We start from the raw sequence: 21,912 nt of genomic DNA on the forward strand, positions 1-21,912 counted from the left end.
CACCCCTGATTTAGCCAATCCTCCAAGAGCTTACAGGGCTCTTAGTACAAGGCCTACTGTAAGCTCCAGGAGGATTGGCTACATCAGGGGGTGTGGCTTAATATGCAAAGGAGCTCTGCCAGAATTCCATATATTTTCCCAACAAACCTAGCCTATGCAATTCACTGCCACAAGGGGTTCTTCTGCATTCTCATTTTCATCGCTTGTGTGTCCCTATTGCTTTGGGGGGGGGGGGGGGTCCTTTTCTGCACAGGTGCCCCGTGGCACAGAGTGGTAAAGCTGCAGTACTGCAGTCTGAGCTCTCTGCTCATGACCTGAGTTTGATCCCAGCGGAAGCTGGATTCAGGTAGCCAGCTCGAGGTTGACTCAGCCTTCCATCCTTCTGAGGTTTATTTATTTTTATTTTATTTATTCGGGATTTGTATCCCGCCCTTCCCAGGAGTGGCTCAGGGCGGCTTCCAACAATAACAATTTAACAATTTAAATATAAACAATTAAATACTTCACATTTAAACATTAAAACCAATACATTTCAATTCATAAAAACAATGCAGCTTAAAACCAATAACATATCATTTTATATAAACAGATGGCAGGCCAGTTACGTCAAGTTCCATCCCGGCTAGGTGTAAGGTCAGTCAAATGAGTCCCCAGCTTGCTAGGGGGAAAGTGTAGATGACTGGGGAAGGCAAGGGCAAACCACCCCGTAAAAGAAAGTCTGCTGTGAAAACGTCGTGATGCAACGTCACCCCAGAGTCAGAAATGACTGGTGCTTGCACAGGGGACTACCTTTACTGTTTTTTTCCTTTTCTGCACTCCGCTTTGCTCTCCTGGTCAGTTTGATACTTCATCTCGGTATGTCTGCCATACCTCCTGCAGATTTAAAATGCAGGGAGATATTGTGGACATACAGTGATGTAATATTGAATAGACCACTAGAGGGAGCAAAACACATGTGGAAAAGGGACCAACCCCCCCCCCCCCGCCCCCAAAGCAACAGTGACACACAAGCGACAGAAACAAGAATGGAGAACAGCCCAACTAATTTTAATACTGTTTTCAAAAGAAGTAGACAAATTCATTTATCCACTGCTGTGAGTCACGATCATTTTCAAAAGCCTCCATGTTCGGAAGGCAGTACACCTCTAAACACTGGTTGCATGGCCTCACTTTCATGCCCTAATTGTGATTTCTTTAGTGTTCCAGAGCTGAGCTGAAGATGACTGTCTTCTCCAAGTGACATTCCCAGACCCATCTCAGGGAACGGGGGGTGGGGGGTGGTGGTGGTAATATATGTAGACAAAAAGCAGTCTGTAGGAGTTTAGAAATGACTGAGAGAGGGGTGTAAGTTGGCTGAAGGTGAAGCACCCAAGGGTGCAGGATGCCCATCTCCAGCTCTTAGCCAAATTGTATGTTTGCTTTCTGCAAACTATGCAAAACTTCGTAATGCCAAGCTGAATTATTCTAGAGCAGGGGTGTCAAACATGTGCCCTGGGAGCTGAATTAGGCTCCCGGAGGGCTCCTATCAGGCCCCCAAGTAACTGGCTGTCATTTGCTTCCTTCTCCCTATATCTTGCTTCCTTCTGCATCACAGCTTGCTTTGCAAGGCTTGCTCAATCGCACAGGAGCTACAGAGCAAAGCCTCTATTTTCTCGGAAGGGGAGAGGGAAAGTTGCTTTGCAGGCTCTCTCAATCGCACAGCAGAACTATCGATCCAAGTAGCTTGCTTCCTTCCTTCCTCCCTCCCTCTCTCCCAGCTCTCAAACATCTGATGTTCATGTCTTGCAGCTCTCAAACATCTGACATTTATTCTATGTGGCTCTTATGTTAAACAAGTTTGACCACGCCTGCTCTGGAACATCTCACTACTTGGAGAAGTGGGGACCACGTTGCGGTACCTACCAGACTCCTGAGCCAGCTTCAAGGCTTTGCTTTCACTGAAGGACGACATCTCGTTGGAGGGCCGCGGATTGGAGTCGTCGAACCCTTCGAAGTGGACGCTTCTGCAGTAGACGACCGTGTCGGACAGCTCTTTGGCAAGCTTCAGTTTATCGCTCTGAAGAGAGAGTGAGAAAGAGCCATGATATTTTTTGCAAATTATCTTTTCAGCTGGTCACCTTTCAAGGACACCTTTCAGTTTTCTCCAGAAGAACAACGTCTGAGTCCAGTGGCACCTTTAAGACAAACAAAGTTCAATTCTGGGTATAAATTTTCATGTGCATGCATGCTTCTTCTGCTTGGTGTACTGGCTAAGTGCGCAGACTCTTATCTGGGAGATCCAGGTTTAATTCCCCACTCCTCCACTTGCACTTGCTGGAATGGCTTTGGGTCAGCCATAGGTTTCACAGGAGTTGTCCTTGAAAGGGCAGCTGCTGTAAGAATTCTCTCAGTCCCACCTACCTCACAGGGTGCCTGTTGGGGGGGGGGGGCGAGAAAGGTAAAGGAGATTGTGACCGCCCTGAGACTCTGAGATTCAGAGTAAAGGGTGGGATATAAATCCAATATCTTCTTCTACTTCACAGGGCATCTGTTGTGGGGGGGTGGGAAGGGAAAGGAGATTGTGAGCTGCTCTGAGACTCTGAGATTCAGAGTATAGGGTGGGATATAAATCCAGTATCTTTTTCTACCTCACAGGGTGTCTGTTGTGGGGGAGGAAGGGAACGGAGATTGTGAGCCTCTCTGAGACTCTTTGGAGTGGAGGGCGGGATATAAATCCAATATCTTCATCTACCTCACAGGGTGTCTGTTGTGGTGGGGAGGAAGGTAAAGGAGATTGTGAGCCCCTCTGAGACTCTTTGGAGTGGAGAGCGGGATATAAATCCAGTACCTTCTTCTACCTCACAGGGTGTCTGTTGTGGGGGAGAGGAAGGTAAAGGAGATTATGAGCCCCTCTGAGGCTCTTTGGAATGGAGGGCAGGATATAAATCCAATATCTTCTTCTATCTCACAGGGTGTCTGTTGTGGCGGGGGGTGGGGGGAAGGAGATTGTGAGCTGCTCTGAGACTCTGAAATTCAGAGTAGAGGGTGGGATATAAATCCAATATCTTCATCTTCTTCTTCAATGCATCTGAAGAAGAGTGCACGCGTATGCAAGCTTTATACCCAGCATTAAATTTTGCTGGTCTTAAAAGTGCTCCTGGACTCAAACTTGGTTCTGCTGCTTCAGTCCAACACGGTGACCCACCTGAATCTGTTTTCCCCAGAACCATTTTCAAAGCACCTCCCTCCATGCTTCTGATCATCTCAAGGGACAACCGCAGCAGTGCAATGTGTCGTTCAAGACTCCCTGTCATAAACTGGGGCAGTGGTTTTCCAGTTCTGTTCCAAGGAACCCTGAGAGAGACTCACAATGGAAAGGACAGGCTTGCAACAACGGAATGGGACAGGGCCAGAGATATATTATGAAACAGTATGGGATCTTTGGTGGTGGTAGAAAGCCCTGTCAGGGCACAGCCAACTTACGGGAGCCCCATAGGGCAGGGGTGGCCAATGGTAGCTCTCCAGATGTTTTCTGCCTACAACTCCCATCAGCCCCAGCCATTGGCCATGCTGGCTGGGGCTGATGGGAGTTGTAGGCAAAAAAAAACATCTGGAGAGCTACCATTGGCCATCCCTGCCATAGGGTTTTCAAAGCAAGAGAGGTTCAGGGTGCCATCATGAAGTCCATCAGGAGGTTCACCAGTGGGGCCAGGACACTAGAAGTCCTCCCGCTGTTGCCCCTCCCAAGCACCAAAATACAGAGCATCAGTTGCCCCAGACAGAGAGTTGCAAAGGTTTGATTCAGAAGAAGGAGAGGAGATTGGATTTATACCCCACCCTTCACTCAGAGTCTCAAAGCGGCTTACAATCTCCTTCCCTTCCTCTCCCCACAACAGACACCCTGTGAGGTAGTGGGATTGAGAGAGCTCTGAGAGAACTGCTCTTGAGAGAACACCCCTGAGAGAACTGTGACTGACTCAAGGTCACCCAGCAGGTGCAAATGGAGGAGTGGGGAATCAAGCCCGATTCTCCCAGATCAGAATCCACGCACTTTAACCACTACACCAAGGGTGGCCAATGGTAGCTCTCCAGATGTTTTTTTGCCTACAACTCCCATCAGCCCCAGCCATTGGCCATGCTGGCTGTGACTGATGGGAGTTGTAGGGAAAAAACATCTGGAGAGCTACCATTGTCCACCCCTGCACTACGCCAAACTGGCTCTAGAAGGAAGAAGGTAGCTTCATGTGTTCTATTTGTTTGGAACTGAAACAAATGTGGTTTGGAGAACGGCTCATAAGACTCACCGTCTTTTTGCTTTCTACCTCGATCTTCACGGCTTCGTCTTCCATTTCAGCTGCTTCGTCCTCGTCGGAGACGTCTTCAGCCTCGGCACTCAGCTTTTTCCCTTTCACAAGAATCTTCCCCTTCAGTTGCTGGAAGAGACAGAGGGAAAGGATGTCAGTTGAACAATGTGCCACAGTGGTGCAGGTGAGGAAGAAAAAGAGGACGTGAATTAGGTGCAATAGCTTTCGGATTGTGGAAGGAGCAGGGGTTGTTTTGTAAAAAAAATAGGTGACAGAGCTTATTAGCATAAATCATAAGCATATGCCAGCCCCCCACCAGCCAAAAGCAACCTGATGCGAGAAAGGAGAGCCCCGGGTGAGCGAGGCCTGCTTGGGCTGGATAGATCCAGCCTGCCCAAGCAGGCCTCGCTCGCCAGGGGCTCTCCTTGGCTGCCCCCTCCCCCCACAGTCAAAAGGCCAGCAAGCCACCTGCTGCCCAAAATCACATAAGCAGAGAAAGGGTGGCGTGGGCTTCTCCAGGAGTTAATGAGGACTACTGGGGGTGTGGCAAAGTCCCTGGTGGCTGGCTGGCTGCCCGCTCTCCTAATCCAGGGATTGTTATGCAGCTGCACCTACTATTCAATGGACAAGGTAGGTGGGGAGGAGGAGGGGGAACTCTCAGAAAGGTTCAGGAGCTGTGCTCCTGTGAGCTCCTGCTGAATTCAAGGCCTGGGAAGGAGTGATATTCCAGTTGTTAGCCAATAGGTGTTCATCTGTCTTAACATAGAGACTGTATTTGCTTCGATAGGGGTGGAGACATGAAAATGCATGTACTTTTCCCCAAACATTTGATGATTTGGGGGGGAGTGGGGGAGAGTCTGCAGCTTTATAGACCAGGGGTGGCCAATGGTAGCTCTCCAAATGTTTTTTTTGCCTTCAACTCCCATCAGCCCCAGCCAGCATGGCCAATGGCTAGGGCTGATGGGAGTTGTAGGCAAAAAAAAATCTGGAGCGCTACCCTTGGCCACCCCTGTTATGGACTATTTCTATCCTCTAAGCTAACTGTACTAAAGCTGTGATGAGCACCTATTGGCTAATAGCTGTCACATCACCAACAGCCCAGAATTAAAATACCCCTCTCGACTGGCCATACCCCCCATAATTTGTTGGTCTCAAAGGTGCCCCTGTACTCGAATCCAGCTCTTTCCCATGGAAATAGCTGCGCTCAGTTTGTTCTTAGGTTCCGTTCTGGGCATGAAGCCATTTAATCATAATTATCCTTCTCAAGGATGGAACAGCGATAAGAGCCTTGCTGATGCAGAAAGAAACAAACGTTTGTTTGCAGAAATTGTCAGGCCTGCTTGGTTTAATTAATAGTCAGAGTCCATGACAACCTGAATAGCGAATCACGCAGAGGAACACATCTGTGTCATCTCCATGGTTTCTACGGGTGGAGCTAGCATGAGGAAGGCCACCAGTAGGGGGCAGAGAAGAGCACAAAATCACGACATCGGGAAAACATCATTGCATGTTGCAGGGTGGCGAAATTCAGCATACTGTTGGCAGAGTCAGCTCCGCCCCCCTCTCTTGCCAAGATAGCAATAGGGCTGCCAACTCCAGGTTGAGGAATTCCTGGCAATTTGGGGGTGGACCCAGGGGAGGGCAAGTTGTTGAGAGGGAAGAGCAGAGATGTGATGTTATAGGGTCTGTGGAGAAACGCCATTTTAGTCTATGGTTATCTGGGCGTTGGCAGGAAGAGGCCATCAAACTGAAGGCAGGCTTTGGCCTAGTCTCTTCCTCTTCTCCTCTCCCCTCCGGTCTGGAAGGAGCAATTCTGAGGAGGCAGGAAGTCTTTCAGGCTGGTCTCCCAGAAGGCTGCAGAAGGGAAAACCAGTTCCTGGGCGGGAACTGGGTTTTATATTAGTGATTTCTGGTGGGAAGCCTTGGGTTTGAGTTGGGCTTTGAGTTCAGTCAGTTGGGTTGGTGAGTCTGTCTGTGCTGGATGGTATGGCCAGGGCAAGTATTATATTAGGGGAAGAAGGAGCGTTTTCCCCTAGTTTGATTTATTTCTTCTGTTCGCTATTTTAAAATGCCTGTATATAGTTGTAAATTTTAAATAAATGTTTTGTCTTTTTAAAAGGTAGTCCCTCTGTGCCACATAGTTTCCCCAACCGCTTTAGACCACGCTACTGCTAGAGGGGAGTCCAGGGAAGGGGGAATGCATGCAGTTGGCAAGGGTGCCAATCCTCCAGGGGTCTCCCAAAGAAGGACTTTGACCTCTGTCATAACCAGGAGCTGAGTTGGCAGAGGACCTTGAGGCCAGGCCTCAGAACTGGCAAGGGGGATTGGGAGTCCCGTTCCTCTCAGTCAGGAACCCCTAAATTGAACAGGTGGTGGCAGCATGTCCTAGTGGGCGGGAAGAAGATAAGCTCCCTTCAGGAGTTGGCAACTCAAAAGGGAGTTGATGGGACCAGGGCTGAAGGCGGAATCGGGTCGGTTCCGCCACAGGGTCCACCTTCCAAAGCCCCCATTTTCTCCCAGGGAACTGGTCTTTAGAGATGAGCTGTAATTCCAGGCGATCGCCAGCCCCCAACCTGGAGGTCAGCAAACCTAGAAGTTTACATAAACTAAATAGACGTTACATATACTAAACCCATCTTTTTTAATGTAATATTTTAATGCATTTTTCTTCTAATGGCAAACTATATATATGCGAAATGTTAAAAGGTAAATTTGCTGGACGGGGAAAACTTCTGAGAAAGAAATGCCCTCATTTTGGCCCAGGCATAAACAATAGAACCTTGATTGAAATGGTTTTAATTAATTAATAAATTAATTTAATGTATTTTACTGTATAATGTATTGCTGTAATCGTGGCACTTTCCATGTCTGTGAGCCGCCCTGAGCCTGCCTCAGCGGGGAGGGTGGGATATAAATAAAATCATCATCATTATTATTATTATTATAGAGTGATTAGCAGACGTTCTCACATTTTGACATGTTACCATTTTATGGGTTTCTCACACTCATGCTACCCAGATCAAAGGTTTGCTCAATTTGTTAATTTTACTATAATTGGATTTTAAATTTGTAACCATTTTGTATTCTAAACCACTGCCTACCAGCTATGTGTATACCAGCTACAAGCATAGACAGCTTCAAGAGGGGATTGGATAAGCATATGGTTCATCAGTAGCTATCAGCCACAGGGTATTGTTGAAACTTTCTGTCTGGGGCAGTGATGCTCTGTATTCTTGGTGCTTGGGGGGGGCACAGTGGGAGGGCTTCTAGTGTCCTGGCCCCACTGGTGGACCTCCTGATGGCACCTGGGCTTTTTTGGTCACTGTGTGACACAGAGTGTTGGACTGGATAGGCCATTGGCCTGATCCAACATGGCTTCTCTTGTGTTCTTATGTGACACAGAGTGTTGGACTGGATGGGCCACTGGCCTGATCCAACATGGCTTCTCTTATGTTCTTATGTGACGCAGAGTGTTGGACTGGATGGGCCATTGGCCTGATCCAACATGGCTTATCTTATGTTCCTATGTAGTTCTGTTCACTGTACCCGATTTCTCATCTGAAGAAGTGTGCATGCACACCCAAAAGCTGGAGAGCCAGTATGGTGTAGTGGTGAAGTGTGCGGACTCTTATCTGGGAGAACCGGGTTTGATTCCCCACTCCTCCACTTACAGCTGCTGGAATGGCCTTGGGTCAGCCATAACTCTGGCAGAGGTTGTCCGTGAAAGGGCAGCTGCTGTGAGAGCCCTCTCCAGCCCCATCCACCTCACAGGGTGTCTGTTGTGGGAGAGGAAGGGAAAGGAGATTGTGAGCCGCTCTGAGACTCTTCGGAGTGGAGGGTTGGATATAAATCCAATATCTTCTTCTACCTCACAGGGTGTCTGTTGTGGGCGGGGGGGGAGGGAAGGTAAAGGAGATTGTGAGCCGCTCTAAGACTCTTCAGAGTGGAGGGTGGGATATAAATCCAATATCTTCATCTACCTCACAGGGTGTCTGTTGTGGGGGAGGAAGGTAAAGGAGATTGTGAGCCGCTCTGAGACTCTTCGGAGTGGAGGGCGGGATATAAATCCAATATCTTCATCTACCTCACAGGATGTCTGTTGTGGGGGAGGAAGGGAAAGGAGATTGTGAGCCGCTCTGAGACTCTTCGGAGTGGAGGGCGGGATATAAATCCAGTATCTTCTTCTTCATCTTCTTCTTACGTTCTGAATAAAACTTTGTTGGTCTTAAAGGTGCCACTGGACTCCTACTTTGTTCTACTGCTTCAGACCAACACGGCTGCCCACCTGGGTCTATCTGGATGACAGCCGTCCTTGGATCTTGCTAAACTCACCTCTGGTGAAGGTAAGCCCTTGTTGGAATCCACAGGGGCCAGGAGCAGCATGTCTTGCAGGATGGTCTCCATATGGTGGGCCATCATCTTCTGTTGTTCGAGACTGCAGTGGTTCTCCAGGGAGAGGATGACGGGATACGGGGAGGTCTGCAGAGAAGGGAACAAGAACATAAGAAGATAAGAGAAGCCCTGTTGGATCAGGCCAGTGGCCCATCCAGTCCAACACTCTGTGTCACAGAAGAACATAAGAGAAGCCATGTTGGATCAGCCCAATGGCCCATCCAGTCCAACACTCTGTGTCACATAAGAACATAACAGAAGCCATGTTGGATCAGGCCAATGGCCCTTCCAGTCCAACACTCTGTGTCACATAAGAACATAAGAGAAGCCCTGTTGGATCAGGCCAATGGCCCATCCAGTCCAACACTCTGTGTCACATAAGAACATAAGAGAAGCCCTGTTGGATCAGGCCAATGGCCCTTCCAGTCCAACACTCTGTGTCACATAAGAACATAAGAGAAGCCCTGTTGGATCAGGCCAATGGCCCTTCCAGTCCAACACTCTGTGTCACATAAGAACATAAGAGAAGCCCTGTTGGATCAGGCCAATGGCCCATCCAGTCCAACACTCTGTGTCACATAAGAACATAAGAGAAGCCCTGTTGGATCAGGCCAATGGCCCTTCCAGTCCAACACTCTGTGTCACATAAGAACAGAAGAGAAGCCCTGTTGGATCAGGCCAGTGGCTCCTCCAGTCCAACACTCTGTGTCACATAAGAACATAAGAGAAGCCATGTTGGATCAGGCCAATGGCCCATCTAGTCCAACACTCTGTGTCACATAAGAACATAAGAGAAGTCATGTTGGATCAGGCCAATGGCCCATCCAGTCCAACACTCCGTGTCACAGAAGAACATAAGAGAAGCCATGTTGAATCAGGCCAATGGCCCATCCAGTCTAACACTCTGTGTTACATAAGAACATAAGAGAAGCCATGTTGGATCAGGCCAATGGCCCATCCAGTCTAACACTCTGTGTTACATAAGAACATAAGAGAGGCCATGTTGGATCAGGCCAATGGCCCATCCAGTCCAACACTCTGTGTTACATAAGAACATAAGAGAAGCCACGTTGGATCAGGCCAATGGCCCATCCAGTCCAACACTCCGTGTCACGGAAGAACATAAGAGAAGCCATGTTGAATCAGGCCAATGGCCCATCCAGTCCAACACTCCGTGTCACAGAAGAACATAAGAGAGGCCATGTTGGATCAGGCCAATGGCCCATCCAGTCCAACACTCTGTGTTACATAAGAACATAAGAGAGGCCATGTTGGATCAGGCCAATGGCCTATCCAGTCCAACACTCTGTGTCACACAGTGGCCAAGATATATATATATACACACACACACACATATACATATACACACACACTGTGGCTAATAGCCACTGATGGACCTCTGCTCCATATTTTTATCTACCCCCCTCTTGAAGCTGGCTGTGCTTGCAGCCGCCACCACCTCCTGTGGCAGTGAATTCCACATGTTAATCACCCTTTTGGTGAAGAAGTACATCCTGTTATCCATTCTAACCCGACTGCTCAGCAATTTCATCGAATGCCCACGAGTTCTTGTATTGTGAGAAAGGGTGAAAAGGACTTCTTTCTCTGCTTTCTCCATCCCATGTATAATCTTGTAAACCTCTGTCATGTCACCCCGCAGTCGACGTTTCTCCAAGCTAAAGAGCCCCAAACATTTCAACCTTTCTTCATAGGGAAAGTGTTCCAACCCTTTAATCATTTCAGTGGCCCTAGGAAACACATCATGCCTCCATCTAAACCAGGGGTGTCCAACTCATTTGTTATGAGGGCTGGATCTGACATAAATGAGACCTTGTTGGGCCAGACTGGACTATGTCGGGCCATGTGTGTACCTATTTAAGATTAGATAGCAGAGATCCACGGGTTCGCAAAGAGTCGGACTCGACTGTGCGACTGAAGAACAACAACAAAGCAGAGATTTAAACTTTTTAAAGGATACAGACAAACACGACTAAAGATTCTTCTTAAAAAAAATTAAAACATGCTTAAATGTTTATGTTTATTGGATTTCTATCCCGCCCTCCGCGCTGGGGCAGGCTCAGGCTAAGAACATTAGCACTTGTGGGTCGTAAAGGTGCTTTTTTTGTATTTCTGTCCGGGGATCCAGGGAACTGAGCAAAGGAAGCTCTGGCTCTTTCCTGCCTTCCCCAGGGGACCAGGAGGGGGAGGAGCCTCAACCAATGGAGAAAATCGAGGTTTTGTTCTGTAGTTCCTATGCGATTGAGCAAGCCTTGTAAAACAAGCTGGGATGCAGAAGGAAGCAAGAGAGAGGGAGAAGGAAGCAGACAAGAGCCAGCTGCTTGGGGGCTTAATTCGGCCCCCAGGCCACATGTTTGGCATCCCTGATCGAAACCAGGGGGTCAAACCCATTTGTTATGAGGGCTGAATCTGACGTAAATGAGACGTTGTCGGGCCGGGCCATGCGTGTACCTATTTAAGATTTGGCAGCAGAAATATAAACGTTATAAAAGACACAGACAAAGACAATTAAGGTTTGTTTAAAAAAAACCTTAAAATAAAACATGCTTAAAACATTAGCACTCATTGGTTTCAAAGGTGCTTTCTTTGTATTTCTCCCATTAGATCCAAGGTACTCGGCAAAGGAAGCTCTGGTTCCTTCCTTCCTTCCCAAGGGGATGACCAGGAGGGGGAGGAGCCTCAGCCAATAGAAGGAAGAGAGGCTTGGCTCAGTAGCTTTCCTGTGTGATTGAGAGAACCTGGCAAAGCAAGCTCTCCTTCCTCCCCAAGGGAGAAGCCTCAGCCGTTGGAGAAAATAGAGGGTTTGCTCTGTAGCTCCGGTGTGATTGAGCAAGCCTGGCAAAGCAAGCTGAGATGCAGAAGGAAACAAGAGAGAGGGAGAAGGAAGCAGATGACAGCCAGTTGCTCAGGGGCCTGATAGGAGCCCTCCGGGGGCCTGATTCGGCCCCTGGATTGCATGTTTGACACCCCTGATCTAAACAGTGCCAGGTGGCCATAGCCTAGATGGTGAGTGGAGACCATCCTCTTCTGAAGAGCATCTGGTGGACAGACTGTGGTTCCTCTGTGTGTATGTCAAAGCTCCCTCTGTCAGATACAGAATCTTGTTGGCTCTCTGGAGGTGCATCTGGCCCCCAATCCAGCTCTTCCTACTGCAGACCAACACGGCCGTGTGTGTGTGTGGGAAGTGATGTCAAGTCACGTCTAACCTACGACAACCCTGTGGATTAATAACCTCCAAAACGTCCTATCACTAACAGCCTCGCCCAGTAGAAAAGAGCCAGAGTCTTGGAGCACCTTAAAAGACGAACAACATTTGCGGCAGGGGGTCACTGCTCACTTCTGCAGATCCTCAGCGAAAGCTCACAAATAGTCACAAATTGTTACTCTTTTAAGGAGCTACTAGATTCTTGCACTTTTTTATTGCTACAGACCGGCACGGCGATCCATCTTGATCCTTGCTCAGGTTTTGCAAAACTTATATGAAACCTACATATTCTCAAAACTACAAGTATTCATTATCAAATGGTTAAAAACATCTAGATCAGGGATGTCAAACATGCGGCCCGGGGGCCAAATCAGGCCCCTGGAGGACTCCTATCAGGGCAACTGGCTGTCGTCTGCTTCCTTCTCCCTCTCTCTTGCTTCCTTCTGCATCTCAGCTTGCTTTGCAAGGCTTGCTCAATCGCACAGGAGCTACAGAGCAAAACCTTGATTTTCTCTATTGGCTGAGGCTCCTCCCCGCTCCTGGTCCCCTGGGGAAGGAAGGAAAGAGCCAGCGCTTCCTTTGCCCAGTTCCCTGGATCCTATGGGAGAAATACAAAGAAAACACCTTTCAGACCAACGAGCGCTAATGTTTTAAGCAGGTTTTAGCTTAATTTTAAAAAAAAAAAAAATCTTTAGTTGTCTGTGTCTCTGCTACCTAATCTTAAATAGGAACACACACGGCCCGGTCCAACATGGCTTGGCTCAACAAGGTCTCATTTATGTCAGATCCGGCCCTCATAACAAGAGAGTTTGACACTCCTGATTTAGAGGCCCAATTGTAGCCTCATTACGGGGTAGAAATACTTTGTATACATAAGGGAACTTTTGCGACCTGAAGCATTTCGGCCCAAATAGACCTTCTTCGATGATCAAACAAGGTCTGCACATAAAGGCTCATGATACAATAGTAAATGCAATACAGAAAAACAATATAAGATGTAAGACCCAGAAAGGAGTTTAAAAATCAATAATAGATTACATATGGCAAAAGAATGTTTGCGAGGCTATCTTGAGTCTGGCCTTGGGCTGAATTGCATACATGCTAGTGACGTTTCTTATTGTACGTCTTCTAATTTTGGTCTAGAGAGGACAGGTGCGAACTGCGGATCAGAGCCAGTGTACCACAGATAGTGGGAAGTCCCCAGATTTCAGAAAGCCAAGAGCCGGTTTTGTGTAGTGGTTAAGTTATCTGGGACTGTTATCTGGGAGAACCGAGTTTGACTGTTAACCGACTGTTTGACAGATAACCGACTGTTTGACTGTTAACCGAGTTTGACTCCCCACTTCTCCGCTTGCACCTGCTGGAATGGCCTTGGGTTAGCCATAGCTCTCGCAGGAGTTGTCCTTGAAAGGGCAACTGCTGTAAGAGCTCTCTCAGCCCCACCCACCTCACAGGGTGTCTGTTGTGGGGGGAGAAGATATAAGAGCTTGTAAGCTGCTCTAAGTCTCGGATTCGGAGAGAAGAGTGGGGTATAAATCTGCAGTCTTCTTCTCAAAGGATATTCAGGGGCAAGAACAAAAAAGCAACAGAACAAACAATTTGGCAGGTCTCCTTTTTAAACTATTCCATGAGGGGGGAAAGCAGACATAGTTCTAAGGCCGGGAGAATTGGGGAAGGGGGTTCCTTACCTTGAAAGCGTAGTTCTTGATGGCTTTGATGACGTCACAGAAAAGGATCTTGGACGTGAGGGTATAGCCGTGGTAAATGACCGGCTCAGAATTCGGGCCGTCCCAGCAGTCGAGTTCAACGCAGCGGCAGCCTTTTGTCAGGGCTCTGAAAAGAAAGGAAGGAAAGGAGTCTGAAATCAAGAATTCCAAAAATGGCTGGAAAAGGAAGATGCTTGGGAAACTGCAGAGCAGACAAAACCGAGTTTCCTCAGGAGTTGTTTTTCCTGTCAGGGCTCTTGACAAAACCTTCCAAGTTCAACACCGGCCCTTGGCCAAGTATTGTGACCTGCCGAGAGCTCGACAAACCTTGCCAATTTTGCCATCTTTCTTTGCCTTAGACTTTAGGGGCCGGACTGGATACTAAACTGGTTAGGAACCAACAGTTCCCACAGTGGCCAGAACCCAGATGCCCTCAGGAGGTCCACCAAAAGGGCCAGAACTCCAGAAGCCCTCCCAATGCTCCCCAAGCACCCAGTACACAGAGCATAAAGAACATAAGAGAAGCCATGTTGGATCAATTAAATGGCCAATCCAGGCCAAACAACTCTGTGTCACACAGTGGCCAAAATCCAGATGTCCTCAGGAGGTCCACCAAAAGGGCCACAACTCCAGAAGCCTTCCCTATGCTCCCCAAGTATCCAGTACACAGAGCATAAAGAACATAAGAGAAGCCATGTTGGATCAGGCCAATGGCTCATCCAGTTCAACACTCTGTGTCACACAGTGGCCAAAACCCAGGTGCCATCAGGAGGTTCACCAAAAGGGCCAGAACTCCAGAAGCCCTCCCAATGCTCCCCAAGTACGCAGTACGCAGAGCATAAAGAACATAAGAGAAGCCTTGTTGGATCAATTAAATGGCCAATCCAGGCCAAACAACTCTGTGTCACACAGTGGCCAAAATCCAGGTGGCCTCAGGAGGTCCACCAAAAGGGCCACAACTCCAGAAGCCTTCCCAATGCTCCCCAAGTATCCAGTACACAGAGCATAAAGAACATAAGAGAAGCCATGTTGGATCAGGCCAATGGCTCATCCAGTCCAACACTCTGTGTCACATAAGAACATAAGAGAAGCCATGTTGGATCAGGCCAATGGCCCATCCAGTCCAACACTCTGTGTCACATAAGAACATAAGAGAAGCCGTGTTGGATCAGGCCAATGGCCCATCCAGTCCAACACTCTGTGTCACATAAGAACATAAGAGAAGCCGTGTTGGATCAGGCCAATGGCCCCTCCAGTCCAACACTCTGTGTCACATAAGAACAAAAGAGAAGCCATGTTGGATCAGGCCAATGGCCCATCCAGTCCAACACTCTGTGTCACATAAGAACATAAGAGAAGCCATGTTGGATCAGGCCAGTGGTCCATCCAGTCCAACACTCTGTGTCACATAAGAACATAAGAGAAGCCATGTTGGATCAGGCCAATGGCCCATCCAGTCCAACACTCTGTGTCACATAAGAACATAAGAGAAGCCATGTTGGATCAGGCCAATGGCCCATCCAGTCTAACACTCTGTCACATAAGAACATAAGAGAAGCCATGTTGGATCAGGCCAATGGCTCATCCAGTTCAACACTCTGTGTCACACAGTGGCCAAAACCCAGGTGCCATCAGGAGGTTCACCAAAAGGGCCAGAACTCCAGAAGCCCTCCCAATGCTCCCCAAGTACCCAGTACGCAAAGCATAAAGAACATAAGAGAAGCCATGTTGGATCAATTAAATGGCCAATCCAGGCCAAACAACTCTGTGTCACACAGGGGCCAAAACCCAAGTGCCATCAGGAAGTCCACCAGTAGGACTAGAACTCCAGAAGCTCCCCCACACACACACACACACTGTTGCCCCCCAAACACCATGAATATAGAGCATCATTGTCCCAGTTAGACCTCTTCTGCTGGGGGTGCAGCAATGATACAAGAAAGGGGGTAGTACAGTTATTGTTTTGCCTTTGTGAGGAACCGAGGTGGTACCTCATACCTGATGTAGGCTTCCGTGCTGCTGGGCCCTTTCAGCTGATCTTCCATGAGGTAGGTGTTGTGTGAAGATGACACAAAATAGTGACTGAGAGGTTTGGTCATGTCCTGGTACACTTGGCGGTGGGCCTTCTCGAAGACGTTTCCGTCATCGGACAGCAGATACATCAGGAAGCCATCTTTAGTCATGGCTTGTTCCGTTTTGACTGCACGCCCACACAAAAACAGTGAGAAAACAGTACAGGGATTATGTAATGAAACGGTGATCTTGAAGCAAAAGGCACAGTTTAGACACAGTTATCACAATAAGTGTAACAGGTTCTGTGAATTCCCAGTTTGTTTGTTTTTTAAGTAAGTCTCTAGTTCCTTCCACTGCTCAGAACACCATACTGTGGGAAAAAAACTGTTTCTCAACAGCACTGAAACTGGGGCATGTAACCCATGAGGGAGTCTCCTATTTCTATTATAGTAAATGTTTCATAACCTGTCCTGAATATCTATATTAAGGGCAGAATATCTCAAATTCCCAATAATAGTATCTATTTACTGTATAATTAGGGGCCATGCCCATTCCTGTTCTTGTTTTGGTGTCAGGAACTAGCCATTGAAGCTTGGCTTCAGGTACAATCATTTTCAAATGGAACTCTGTTGCCAGTTATGAGCAGGGCCTTTGCTGCTGTGGCCCCTAAGCTACAAGACTTCTTCCCTGGTGAGCCCACCATAACAGTATCTTGCCTCTTTTTGGAGACCCATGGAAGTCTGACTATTCTGCAAAGGTTCTGAAATGGGCGCATTGCTCTTCACTGTACAACCCAAGGTTAGCTGTTGCAGGCATTGTATAAGACGCTCCACCTCCCACGGCAGCCATTTTGTACCTGGGCCCACCATGTTTATTAGCAGAGGTGCCTGCAGGTTTAGAAAGACTGGGGAACCCTTATTCCAGATGTTAATTCCTAGCTTTGTCTTCTCAGCCCGTAGACATTCACTGGATCTAAGGGCAGCATTCCACCAGTGTTCCACCAGCACGACAGGACATCCACTGGTGGAGGGAGGGTTAATTTCCACGATTCCCACCTCCCAATGTAGACTATTCCCCTACTTTGCCCCCCTACACTGTTCTTGAGGATCCCTTGACCCCCAAGAGTAGAATTTCAGCACTGTCGGTGGGATGGAGATAAGGAAATCCTTTTCTGTTGGCACATTAGATCCAACATCACTGGTGCCACATTACATCCAACCAGATATTCACTGCTGAGTTTACATTTTTTTTTTTTTAAATCTGAGCCCCTAGAAAAGTTTTCTGCCGAAAGGCAGTATGTCGATCTCAATGTTCCCTCTAAGCGGCAGCGTCTCCTGAGCAAAAACTCTACTTTGTGAGCTTACTGGTATTGTGAGTGAGAGATTCGGCTATTGCAGGGGTGGCCAAAGGTAGCTCTCCAGATGTTTTTTGCCTACAACTCCCATCAGCCCCAGCCATTGGCCATGCTGGCTGGGGCTGATGGGAGTTGTAGGCAAAAAAAAACATCTGGAGAGCTACCGTTGGCCATCCCTGGGCTATCGCATAAATGAGTTTGCACCGGGGCCATCCTTCCAAAGCGGAGACAAAAACGTGTGAGCTGGAGGCTAAAAAAACCCTGTGAGCTAGCTCACACCAACTCAGCTTAGAGGGAACACCAGTCGATATTGCAAGCAGGGAAACCGCTCCGTCCCATGGTTAAGGGGACCTACTAGTTCCATTGGGTTCGTATCTCTCGATCAGAGAGCGAGCCATCTCGGGTCCGGCGTCCTCCTCCCGCTGTTCTTCTCGGAGGAACCTCACCAGGTTGTCCAGCGACATGACCTGCTCAGCGTCGCAATATTGCGAGAAGATCTCGCCGATCTCCTCTCGCTCGGTGAGGAGCTTATAGAAGACCTCGATCTCGTCGTCCTCCAGGGTGTCCGTTTGGGATGTGTCACACTGCTGCGGACACAGAGAGCAGAGGTGAAACCCTTCCTTCTTTACAAGCCGCAACCTGAGCCAGGGCTGGACAATGCAAAACATAAGAAGCACCGGAGACGGTCAATATGGATCCCCCAAAAAGAAGAACTCGACGGGAAGTTCTTTCCGAATAAGCCCATTGCCATTTTTCCAAATCTTTATTATTGATTATTATGAAAATTGCTTAAGAAGAAGATGAAGAAGATATTGGATTTATATCCCGCCCTCCACTCCGAAGAGTCTCAGAGCGGCTCACAATCTCCTTTCCCTTCCTCCCCCACAACAGACACCCTGTGAGGTAGATGAAGATATTGGATTTATATCCCGCCCTCCACTCCTAAGAGTCTCAGAGCGGCTCACAATCTCCTTTCCCTTCCTCCCCCACAACAGACACCCTGTGAGGTAGATGAAGATATTGGATTTATATCCCGCCCTCCACTCCTAAGAGTCTCAGAGCGGCTCACAATCTCCTTTCCCTTCCTCACCCACAGCAGACACCCTGTGAGGTGGGTGGGGCTGGAGAGGGCTCTCACAGCAGCTGCCCTTTCAAGGACAGCCTCTGCCAGGGCTATGGCTGACCCAAGGCCATGCTAGCAGGTACAAGTGGAGGAGTGGGGAATCAAACCCGGTTCTCCCAGATAAGAGTCCGCACACTTAACCACTACACCAATTGGCTTAAATATTTGACTGGGCCTACTCTGCCTATACAACAGCAACAACTACTACTACTACTATTGCTATTATTATTCTTTGTTTTGCAGAAAAATAGGTGGTGGAGCTCATCCAGAGAGCCAGTGTGGTGTAGTGGTTAAGTGCGCAGACTCTTATCTGGGAGAACCGGGTTTGATTCCCCCTCCTCCACTTGCAGCTGCTGGAATGGCCTTGGGTCAGCCATAGTGGTTAAGTGAGCGGACTCTGATCTGGGAGAACTGGGTTTGATTCCCCACTCCTCCACTTGCAGCTGCTGGAATGGCCTTGGGTCAGCCATAGTGGTTAAGTGAGCGGACTTTGATCTGGGAGAACTGGGTTTGATTCCCCACTCCTCCACTTGCACCTGCTGGAATGGCCTTGGGTCAGCCATAGTGGTGAAATGAGCGGACTCTTATCTGGGAGAACCGGGTTTGATTCCCCACTCCTCCACTTGCACCTGCTGGAATGGCCTTGGGTCAGCCATAGCCCTGGCAGAGGCTGTCCTTGAAAGGGCAGCTGCTGTGAGAGCCGTCTCAGCCCCACCCGCCTCACAGGGTGTCTGTTGTCGGGGGAGAAGACAGCAAACAGCTCTGAGACTCTGAGATTCAGGGTGAAGGGAGGGGTATAAATCTGCAATTCTTCTTCTTCAGGGATTGTTATGCAGCTGCACCTACTATTCAATGGACAAGGTGGGTAGGAGGAAGGGGAACCCTCAGAAAGGTTCAAGAGCTGCACTCAAAGCATCATCATCACCACCACCACCACCATCATCATTATTATTACTATTATTATTAATTATTGATTTTTTTCTTCCTAAAATCCAGGTGTGCAGTGGAATCAGCAGACACCAACTGGAAGGAGGACTCCAAAAGCAGAGACTACAAATATGGTTGCCATCCTCCAGGTGGGGCCTGGAGATGTGCTGGAATTACACCTGATCTCCATACTACAGAGATCAGTTCCTCTGGAGAAAATGACTGATTTTGAGAGTGCATGGCATTATAACCTGCTGGTTTCCTTAAATCTCACCAACCCAAGGATCTGCCCGCAGATTTCCAGGAATTTCCCAACCCAAAGTTGGCAACCATGGGTACAAGGTAAGCCTTGGCCACTGTCAAATAAGCAAGCAGGGAAGGGAAATTGGGAGGAGAAGAAGAATTGGGTTTATACTTTGCCGTTCACTCCGAAGATCAGAGTGGCTTACAGTCTCCTCCCCTTCCCCTCCCCACAACTGACACCCTGTGATGTCGGCGGGGCTGAGAGAGCTCTGAGAGAGCTGCTCTTGTGAGAACAGCTCTGAGAGAACTGGGACAGACCCAAGGTCACCTAGCAGCTGCATGTGGAGGAGTGGGGGAACCTGACCCAGGGCTCCAGATAAAAGTCTGCTGCTCTTAACTACTACGCCAAACTGGCTCAAAGCATGCTAGTAAACAGAAGATCTATCCCAGGGGTGGCCAGACTTTGTCTTGGGAGCCACATGTGGCTTTTCCACACATATTGTGTGGCTCTCAATGCCCCCTCTTCCCTGTCAGCTGACTTGGAGAAGGCATTTTTCTCATTTAAATCACTTCTCCAAGCCAAACCAGCCAGTGGCTTGGAGAATACATTTAAAGTTAAAGTTGCTTTATTTCCACCTTCTCCTCCCCATCTATTTTCCTTCCTTCCCTCCCTCAAATATCTGACGTTCATTTATTCTATGTGGCTCTTATGTTAAGCAAGTTTGGCCACTGCTGGTCTATCCTCTCATGGGCATAATGTAGCCTCCGTCTCTCTCTCCTTCCCAGTTGTTTCCTAGAAAATTTGACTGGCTCCCAAATTTAGCAAGTGTATGTATTCTTCTTTATAAACAAAAACACCTGTAAACATCACATATGTTGATCATACAGTAGTACATTCTATATTGTTAGTAATGTTCTATAATGTTAGTTCCTCAGGAGGTGGTAGGTTTTCCTTCTATGGAGGTTGCTAAACAGAGGCTAGATGGCCATCTGACACCAATGTGGATCCTGTGAATTTCGGGGGAGGTGTTTGTGAGTTTCCTGTATTGCGCAGGGGGCTGGACTAGATGACCCTGGAGGTCCACTCCAACTCAGAAGGTGGTGGGCTCTCCTTCTATGGAGGTTTCTAAACAGAGGCTAGATGGCCATCTGACAGCAATGAAGATCCTGTGAATTTAGGAGGAGGTGTTTGTGAGTTTCCTGCATTGCGCAGGGGGCTGGACTAGATGACCCTGGAGGTCCACTCCAACTCAGAAGGTGGTGGGCTCTCCTTCTATGGAGGTTTCTAAACAGAGGCTAGATGGCCATCTGACAGCAATGAAGATCCTGTGAATTTAGGAGGAGGTGTTTGTGAGTTTCCTGCATTGCGCAGGGGGCTGGACTAGATGACCCTGGAGGTCTACTCCAACTCAGGAGGTGGTGAGCTCTCCTTCTATGGAGGTTTCTAAAAAGAGGCTAGATGGCCATCTGACAGCAATGCAGATCCTGTGAATTTAGGGGGAGGTGTTTGTGAGTTTCCTGCATTGTTCAGGGGGTTGGACTAGACCCTCGAGGTCCCTTCCAACTCTATGATTCTATGAAAAAGGACTCCATAATAATTATAATACTACTCATTACCATTATTATATGTACACTAACATCGTAATGCATAATATAATTACAAAGTATAACACAACCTCCTAATAGTTCCTTGCGTCATCATTCGGACTGAGTTTTCCATTTGCCCAGTGAATTATTCTGCAGTGTCTAGATTCTACCATTCCAATGAATTAATAGTTAATTTTGTTCTGTAATGCAGGAAGATACAACGTCCATAAAAAAAAAAAATTCTCCTTACCTCAAAGATCTGCCGGGCATAGCTGTCATCCACTTGGATGTTGACTTCTTTCAGGAAGTTCTTGAGCTCCTTAAAGGTCATCTTGTTATCTTTGTTCTTGTCCGCTTTCCGCAAACACGCATGAATCCAGCTGTTGAATCGATTATAAGGAGCGTACACCACAATATGCCTGCCTTTTCATTCTAAGCATCTAGATAGAGGTTTCTTGGAGATTTTAAGCATCTAGAATAGGGGTGGCCTTGGGAGCCACATGTGGCTCTTTCACACATATTTTGTGGTTCTTAAAACCCCCACTGCCCTCTTGTTTGGCTTGGAGAATGCATGTGAAGTTAAAGTTGCTTTCTTTCCACTTCTCCCTCCCTCCCCCCATCTGTTTGCTTCCTTCCCTCTTTCCCTCCTTCCTTTGTGTCTTTTGGCTCTCAAACATCTGATGTTCATATCTTGCGGTTCTCAAACATCTAACATGTGGCTCTTACGTTATGCAAGTTTGTCCACCCCGATCTAGATTTTTTGGGAGATTTTTTATCATATATCTATCTTTCTGTCTATCCAACGTATACCCTGCCTTTCTCCCCAATGGGCACTCAATTACCCAGTTCTCCTCTCCTCCATTTTACCCTCTCAACAACCCAAGGAGATAGGTTAGGCTGCAAGTATATGAGTATGCCCCGTGGCGCAGAGTGGTAAAGCTGCAGTACTGCAGTCTGAATTCTCTGCTCATGACCTGAGTTCGATCCCCGCGGAAGCTGGTTCAGGTAGCCGGCTCCAGGTTGACTCAGCCCTTCATCCTTCCAGGGTCAGTCAAATGAGT

At 48.0% G+C, this 21,912-nt stretch overlaps 1 protein-coding gene across 1 annotated transcript in view; it reads right to left on the bottom strand.

Moving 5' to 3' along the window:
* Window positions 1-21,912, bottom strand: part of PLCD1 (phospholipase C delta 1) — an 80,618-nt gene that overhangs the window by 14,423 nt on the left and 44,283 nt on the right. Inside the window, exons 4-10 of the mRNA XM_060248038.1 lie at window positions 21,102-21,231; window positions 17,327-17,558; window positions 15,603-15,804; window positions 13,587-13,731; window positions 8,616-8,762; window positions 4,284-4,412; window positions 1,903-2,056 (exon numbers count right to left, since the gene is read on the bottom strand). Coding sequence (XP_060104021.1) covers window positions 1,903-2,056; window positions 4,284-4,412; window positions 8,616-8,762; window positions 13,587-13,731; window positions 15,603-15,804; window positions 17,327-17,558; window positions 21,102-21,231 — 1,139 coding nt within the window. The remainder of the gene's footprint in view (window positions 1-1,902; window positions 2,057-4,283; window positions 4,413-8,615; window positions 8,763-13,586; window positions 13,732-15,602; window positions 15,805-17,326; window positions 17,559-21,101; window positions 21,232-21,912) is intronic.

The sequence above is a fragment of the Heteronotia binoei genome, chromosome 10 (genome assembly GCF_032191835.1).
Source record: "Heteronotia binoei isolate CCM8104 ecotype False Entrance Well chromosome 10, APGP_CSIRO_Hbin_v1, whole genome shotgun sequence".
In the NCBI taxonomy this organism is placed as follows: domain Eukaryota; kingdom Metazoa; phylum Chordata; class Lepidosauria; order Squamata; family Gekkonidae; genus Heteronotia; species Heteronotia binoei.